Below are 8,773 nucleotides of genomic sequence, written 5' to 3' on the forward strand. Positions count from 1 at the left end.
AATGTGCGTGGGGAGGAAATAATTGGCTTAACCGAGGAAATTGGGGAGAAAGAAATGGCATGAACGACACAAAATGGTTTACAAAAGCAATTCATCTTTGTATTAACTAATGTGGCTGGGTTCATGAGAGCATGGTTTGGGTTGAGGCAGCGCCTGAGGTGATACAGTGGTTCTCCACCTTTTCAGGCCGAAACCCCCCAAAATAATCCTATTTGAACTGGGGAGGCACCTACTGTACTAGAGGTTTGGGCCACAGAGCAGACGAGCAGGGAGAGAGGGGGATGAGAAGAAGGAGAGAGAGAGGGGGGTGACGATGAAGAAGATTAGACATTCTAGAAAGTCAGGAACTGACTTGTTTATGTTCTTGCTGCTGGGCGGAAGCAGGGTTGCCAGATCTGCTTATTATAATTTCCCCGCAAGATTTTATTTGAAAATAGCCGATCTACAAGCTCACAACGCGTCGCATCGCAGCTGATGTATATGTTAAAGTGCTAATGTGGCCCACTGTCACTTCTTTTGGGCTGGTTTTCCTAGACCGGATTGCTTGTTTCTCTCACATAATCTGGCAACACTGGGTAGAAGCTCTTCCTGACTTGTCGCATGGCTTCATGGCTTCACCCCTCCTCCCCTGCGACAAGTCAGCGTATCAAAAACCACGTGACTTCCATAGGGAATGAATTGAAACGGCTTCAACCCCCCCACGGCTTCAACCCCCCCACGCGTCGCGTGTTTTAACTGTGTGTACGAGGCCTTACCACAGACACTCTGTTTCCAAGGTGTTGCCTTTCTACAGCTCTGCATAATCTGTCTGTGTTTGAGTAACGTCATCAGCTATTCCATATCATGATGTCATCATGGAATGACATCACACCATCGTCCTTTTAAATGTTTTTTATTGTATTTTCCAACACAACACCATTCAGCAACTGTTAGCAACAAGTTGCCTTGCCTTCTAACAACCTCTTCTGTAAAGTAGTTGCACTGATTCTCAGTGGTGCTCGTGTGTGAAATGTTTCACTGGACGATACGTCTGAAAGGACCTAGGCTTTCCTGGCCACCTGCTGCTGTGGTAGTCGGACACAAGCTGTACTCTTTTGGAGGTTACAATAAGAACAACAACAACAACACCAGTGATCAGATTGAGGTCCTCATCTTCAACACAGTGTCTTTACGCTGGATGAAGTTGACCCCAGTGAAAACTGGAAGAGGAGAACATCACTTTGAGGTTCCCCGCGTGTGCTGGGGCCACACAGCTGTTCTGGTAGAAGATATTGTCTACCTCTGGGGCGGACCTTACTATAGGCCTAACGGCCTTTATTCATTTGATGTTGACAACCACAGATGGTCCAAACCCAATAATTCTGGTGCTGTTCCAGCGGAGAGGCAGCACCACTCAGCCTGTGTCTTGAGGAAGGTCATGTATATTTATGGAGGAAGCACCCAGTTCATTGGACACACTAACCTGTCCGACCTCTACAAGTTGGACACCACTACAATGGTCTGGTCTTTAATTAACACCAGAGGCACTCCTGCACTTGTTTCATGTTGTAACTCTGCCACCATCATCGGGACAAGGATCTTTATATTTGGGGGCTTGTGGAACCAGGGGGACTGCAACAACATCAGTGTGTTTGACACAGAGACCAACAGCTGGCTGAGCACTCCTTCTGCACAGCTTCTCCCAAAAGGATGCTGGGGTCATTCAGCCTTTGCCTACAATGGAGAGCTGTACATATGTCTTGGCAGAAACTCGAACCAGTACTTCAGTGATCTGTGGAAATTCAATTCACAGACCTTCTCATGGAAGAAGGTTGAGTCCAAAGGGAAAGCCCTGTGTGGGATGTCTTGGATGGGTTCTTGTATGATGGGAGATCGTATCATCCTCTTTGGAGGATTCCCCAGACCTGATAACCTGTATATCTTAGATTTGAGTCCTAATCTGAAGACGTTATGCAAGCTCGCAGTTATTCAGCATGGTCTGGAGCAGACAGAACTCCCACATAACATCAGGTGGGAACTGGCAGCCATGACTACCAACTATAACTGAAAACATAACATACCCCTATAGAAAGAGAAACAAACTGTGATCCCATTTAACCCATTTAAGACCTGAGGCCGATTCTTACATGTCTTCTAAATGCTAACAGTTTTCTGAAAAGCGTATGTTTCTATATCAGTGGTTCTCAAACTTTTTCATGTCAAGGACCCCCAAAAGGATATGTATTTGGCCGCCGACCCCCATCTCAAAATATGTTGTTCCAGGGACCCCCAGAAGCAAAGATTTGAGTTAAAAGTGTTCGCTTTGAAATAATATTTATATTCATATAAGATTTTCACACATTTTCACGATTTTTCAAAAATAGCAGATCTACAAGCTTGTAGCACGGCACTCTAATGGGTTAAATAAATTAAACAAACAAACAAACAAACAAACAATCTGCAAATGGCAACGGGGTCCAAGCATATCAGAGAAAGATGATGAAGAGGACGATGATGAAGAGGAAGATGATGGCCCTCAGGAAAATGCAGATGAAGAAACATAAAAACATAATATGGTTCACAGTGACATAGATGTAAACCAAGGACCAGTAGAGATTACATCCAGAGGTAAGTGGCTGATGTGGGAAGACGGATTCTCTGCTGGAACTGTTACCTCCACGACCCTCTGGATAAGTGGATGAAGATGGATGGATAAGTGGATGGACATGGACTAGAGAAGGGCGTGTCTGATAAAATGAATATCAAATATCTAAATACTGAATCAAGAAACTTAAAAACGGTCCGGGGTGCTCCCAAAAGCCTGAGTAGACAATAAAATTACCCTTTTTTTTCTCGCGATAATTACAGTACCCCGCGATACAGTTATCGTGGACGTTCTTTAACGCGATATACGATAATATCGTATATCGTCCCATGCCTACTGGGGACCCCCCAAAAATAATCATATTTGAACTGGGGACCCCCCACCCTGACAAGCAATTGGAATTGTAGGAGTTGAGGTATTACAGTTTGACTCGGTTCCACAGCTTGCGAGATGTTGTGAGCTTGTAGATCAGCTATTTCTTCTTTTTTGTCTCTTTATTATTATTTGCAATGTGGCCAATGTTTGACCAGTTTTTGAGTGGTGCCAACCACTCCTATATCTGACTTTGTCCGTGTGTCCGTCCGTATGTATGTATGTATGTATGTATGTATGTATGTCCGTCCGTCCGTCCGTCCGTCCGTCCGTCCGTCCGTATGTATGTATGTATGTATGTATGTATGTCCGTCCGTCCGTCCGTCCGTCCGTCCGTCCGTCCGTCCGTATGTATGTATGTATGTATGTATGCCCGTATGTATGTATGTATGTATGTATGTATGTATGTATGTATGTATGTATGTATGTATGTATGTATGTATGTATGTATGTATGTATGTATGTATGTATGTCCGTCCGTCCGTCCGTCCGTATGTATGTATGTATGTATGTATGTATGTATGTATGTATGTATGTATGTATGTATGTATGTATGTATGTATGTATGTATGTATGTATGTATGTATGTATGTATGTATGTATGTATGTATGTATGTATGTATGTATGTATGTATGTATGTATGTATGTCCGTCCGTCCGTCCGTCCGTCCGTCCGTATGTATGTATGTATGTATGTATGTATGTATGTATGTATGTATGTATGTATGTCCAGTAAACAAACATTGATGACAACATCAATACGGGGCTCATCAAAGGCACCACTCTCTTCACACAGGGTGTGATTATTTTTTATAGTAGGCTATTGTTTGCTGATTACTTATTGATGCAGAAATTGACTTTTTTTTTTTTTCATTTCATTTCTTTTTTTTTGGTATTAAAAGGTCTTAAAAGTCCTTACATTGACACTTTACTGTGAGAATGAGCTTGTAGCAGCTTGTAGATCTGCTATGTTTGCTATATTTACATTGTTGTATGTCAAAGTATACAATGGGGCTTAAGTGGTTAATCATACTGATTGATTTGATAAATTATAAAGATAATACAAAAATTGAGGGGCACGGTGGCGCAGTCGGTAACGCTGTCGCCTCACAGCTAGAAGGTCCTGAGTTCGATTCGCGCCGGGGACGCTGTGGGCGCTGGGGGGGGGGCGTGTCTTTCTCCTCCACGTCATCAGTGCCATACAGTATCCCCGTGTCTCCTAGGTACCCTCACAAAAAACATGCAGTAATCCTGGTCTCTATACTGCCTCCCCCATGACAGCCTGATGGAGGGGAAGGAAACTGGTTGGAATAACGTGTTCCTTCCACGCGCTACGTCCTACCGGGGAAACTCCCCCCTGTCAGGTGTTAAGAAGCTCAGTTGGCTCTCATGCATTGAAGGAGGCATGAGCTCGGCCCTGGGCTCCCTAGGCTGGTGGGGGGAGTGTAGCGCCCAAGATCACTTAGAAAATTGGCACCGGGTGAAAAAAAAAAAAAAAGGAGTTACAAATCGTGGGATAAAATAAAAAAATAAGAAAATAATACAAAAAGAATACTAGAAAAAGTGCTCCTCGGAGCACAAGTCTCCGCCAGCAGACTTGTGTTGGGAATGTTGGGAATGTTCTAATTCTTACAAAAAATAGAACATGTTATTACTGTGTAATAGTAACATGACACAAGTGTCCTATCCGTCCTGTCTGTATAAGTGTCCTATCCGTCCTGTCTGTATAAGTGTCCTATCCGTCCTGTCTGTATAAGTGTCCTATCCGTCCTGTCTATGTAAGTGTCCTGTCTGTGTAAGTGTCCTATCCAATTGTTACAGTATCCGCCATTTCTCAGCCATTTTGTGATTATTCCTGTCTTACCTCACTTTCAAAGTGACACATGTATTTATAGGCCGCTATACGTCACTAGCCAATCAGATCACACTATTTCACCGTATTGTCACGTGTCACGTGAGGCTTGACCAATGTTAGTCCCAGTTTCAGAAAGTGAAAACAAACTCTCCTGGCGGAGACAACAAAGAAAATGTGCTGCTCGATTATTCGATTAATCAAAAAAGTAATTAATATAATCATTGTTAAGAATGTAATCGACAATTTGCAGCCCTCGCTGTTACAGCATGCACAGGATCATCCTCACATGCATGCATGCATGCACACACACACAAGATTGCACATCCGCAGTCTCTCACTCTCTCTCTCTCTCTCTCTCTCTCTCTCTCTCTCTCTCTCTCAAATAATCATACGCACAGACTCACATACCATATAAACACACACACACGCACGCACGCACGCACACACACACACACACACACACACACACACACACACACACACGCACACGCACACGCACACGCGCACGCATGCAGAGAAGCTCAGATCAATCACTCTGGGTTGAATGATCTGCGAGCCTTCTGCTGATTAAGGACATCATAAGCGATGAGTTATCGGGAGGAATACGCCGGGGCGACCGCTCCATCACAAACAGTGATCCAGTTTGTCAGTCAACGATCTTTATCGGCTGTCACCGCACTACCACCCGGATGGCTTCCTTAAGCCACCCTGCTTGTGGATACAGACCGCAGGCACATCTCGCTCACAAAGCATGACTGCTGAATGCCAATGAGCCATATACAGTCCCCTCAGTTACTGAATCGATATAAATGACTGCCAAAGCGAGCGGGCTCCTATTACCAGATTGAGTCTCGCGTGTCAATCCAAATAAAGGTGGAAGAGATAATGATTGACTGATAGCCTTGGATTGATTGATAGGGGCTGGATTATTGATGAGCTTGTTGACACGTGTGCCAGGATCAGAACAACATCAGCAAGACGATGCTCTGAAACGTGGTCGGATTCAAGTGAAACAAAAAGGCACGGGGAGTAAACTCTCTCTGTATAATGATTGTGTCTTCTGCTTTTTCCTTATCCCGTTCAGTCCGGGAACACATCTGTGTCACTTAAGATGTCTTTGGGCTATTCAAAAATAGCAGATCTACAAGCTCATGGCGCGGCACCGAGTGCCGCGCCATGAGCTTGTATATCTGCTATTTATTTTTTTCATCGTGAAAATGTGTGCAAATCGTTACATATACAGATGTGCCACTTCAAAACTTCACACGTTACTGTTCTTTCCCTGAAAGGGCCCTGAAAATGCATTTTTTTTCCTCCCTTTTCTGCCCTTAAAATGCACTGTTTTGCCCCTGAAAAGAAGTTGTCACTACACCCCCCCATTTTTCCCTTCAACAGACATCCATATACATGAGAACAAAAGAATGTGTGTTGAAGGTGGTGTCAGACTCATTATGAGGCGAAAGGTGATTTGACCAGTTGCTCAAATTAATTAGCATCATAAAAGCAGTGATCTTCAAAATAATTCACCATTTTAAATGCCCTTCTTTGTCCCTCTTATTGCCCTGGGAATCCCCTGAAAATGTACTGTCTTGGCGATGGCAGGACATGTGAAGTTTTGAAGTGGCACATCTGTAGGTATACATTTTTAACTCAAATCTTTGCTTCTGGGGGTCCCCGGGACAAAACTGTGTTGAGATGGGGGGTGGTCCTTTTTTGACATTTTGGTGGTCCTTGACATGAAAAAAGTTTGAGAACCACTGATAAAGCAACGTATGTTTAAAAAAAAACAAAAAAAACATGTATATATGTGTGTATATATATATATATATATATATATATATATATATATATATATATATATATATATATATATATATAGTATATGTTCAAAGATTTGCAAAAAAAAAAATCACTAAAAAAAATGCTGATCTGCTGCGCTACGAGCTTGTATATGCTATTTTTGAATTGCCCAAAGACATCTAAAATGACCATTCCCGGATTGAACGGCTTATAGAATAGAAACAGAAACCGTCACGGTGGCCATTTCCATATGTCCCTCCTTGCTCTTACCCATCCATCATATTTCACTCCGGGGAAGACAGCTGTCCGGAGATGACGCATATTCACAGTTCACCAGTCCATCAAATTGCTCCAAATATACAGTAAACCCTCCCGCTGAGCTGTAACAAGCTGTAACAGTAGCGGAGGTGTGGGAGCTGATGTGAGATTGTCAACGAGGAGCAGCTGCAGTCGTTGAACTATGGTAGATATCCTTGTCGTCCTGGTTCTGTTTGTCAAGTAAAATGCGATAGTTCTCACTTATTAAGGAGGCGCTTTAGCACTGCTGAGGTTTCCACACAAAAAGGAAGTTATTGAATTGCAAAAATGCAAAAACAATTACAAAAAAGTGACGCCTACACCGATAAAATGATAGCTGTGTGAAAGTATAGCTCATTATTTAAATACATTTATAGCTATTCCAAGACCTTTGCCTGTAAAGGAGCAAAACCTTTTTCAGTTATACCTATATATCAGTATATACTGCAACTGTTTAAAATGACTATAATTTTATTTATTTTTAATTAACCTTTCAGTTTGACATCATGATTAAAAAGGCCATTTTAACATACCGGTGTGTTTCTTTTTCCTTGCTGTAATGACCAACTGTTTGTCCTTGGGTATATCAACGCTGTGCCTCATAATTGATTATATTTAGAACATGTTCTGCATGCCGTGATGGAAGTTTATGGAGGATCATTTTCCCTGAAGAAAAAAGATAAATGGAGGAGATGAAAAGGTGTTTTCAGTCCAAAGAATGCCATGGTAACGCTGCAGGGTTTCAGTGGAAACATACGGTAATAGGCTCGTGGGATCCATACTAGAAGTCAACATGTTTGAAATGAATAATACTGATATACTGCACACTGGCCAATGAAAGGAATGCTATTCATGACATGCATTATATATTTATGTTTAGATAGACCAACCATAATGGCTAAAAAATAAAACACATAAGTAAAAACTGCTGGAATCTTTGTTTCTGATCAATTACTCGTTACTATAAGGACATATTGCTCTTTTATTTCAAAAGTAATATTACTCTACTTATTCTCTGGGATCAGTATGTTTTTTACACTACAAGTATCACGTTATATAACTTGTGTATTGCTGCTTACCCAAATAATTTAGATTTGGCTATTGCATTGCTCCAAATAAAATAGTAAATCAAATAGGGCTTAATGTATGTTTTGTATTAATAATCTAAACCTGAAAAATAATTACTAAAGCTGTAGAATAATTGAGTAAAAAATACAATATTTGCCTTTGCGATGTAGTGGAGTAGATATAATGTACCGTAGGCCTATACAGAAATTGATATACTCAAGTAAAGGCAAAGTACCTTAAAAAAAAAGGTACTTAAGTACAGCACTCGAGTAAATGTACGTAGTTACTATAGTTCCACTACTGGTTGTCACTGTGAAAAAAATAAAATAAATCACATTATCGCTAATGCTGGCCAAAACTGCAGCTTTTGGTCCTCCGGAAAATCTTCCGAATATCAGCCGTTAACCATCAGCCAACCACCATGTCATTTCCCATAAATATAAATGCTAAATGAGTGAGTGGCTCTTTGCTGGTCCACTCGTGTTTGCTTTTTTTCTTTCTTTGGAGAGGTTTATGGCTTTTTGGATTGGGTCGGATTTGAACGAGCCTTTGTTCTCTCGGGGGGCACTGTGGTTCTTTATGGAGAGTGCCTTGTTAACCCACTCTGGGAGCTCAGGAGTGCACTTTATATAATGCGCGGAGCGGACGTGGCAACTTGCCAGCCTGTGTCGTATGTTGTTTTATATTATGGTTGGACTCCACTCAAATCCCATCTGATTAGCCCGTTCAATCCGGGGGAACGCGTCTCTGTCATTTTTTAGATTTCTTCCAGTTATTAAAAAAGTTATTTGGAAAAA

At 41.8% G+C, this 8,773-nt stretch overlaps 1 protein-coding gene across 1 annotated transcript; it reads left to right on the forward strand.

Moving 5' to 3' along the window:
- Positions 1–1,009: 1,009 nt before the first annotated feature.
- LOC311054361 (kelch domain-containing protein 3-like) lies at positions 1,010–2,047 on the forward strand (the record flags this gene model as incomplete). The annotated part of the gene is made up of 2 exons (XM_084070259.1): positions 1,010–1,479; positions 1,747–2,047. The coding sequence occupies 2 exons, from the start codon at positions 1,010–1,012 to the stop codon at positions 2,045–2,047; spliced, it is 771 nt and encodes a 256-aa protein (XP_083926385.1).
- Positions 2,048–8,773: the final 6,726 nt, after the last annotated feature.

This window comes from Gymnoscopelus microlampas (genome assembly GCF_963454915.1).
Source record: "Gymnoscopelus microlampas genome assembly, chromosome: 2".
Taxonomy (NCBI): Eukaryota; Metazoa; Chordata; class Actinopteri; order Myctophiformes; family Myctophidae; genus Gymnoscopelus; species Gymnoscopelus microlampas.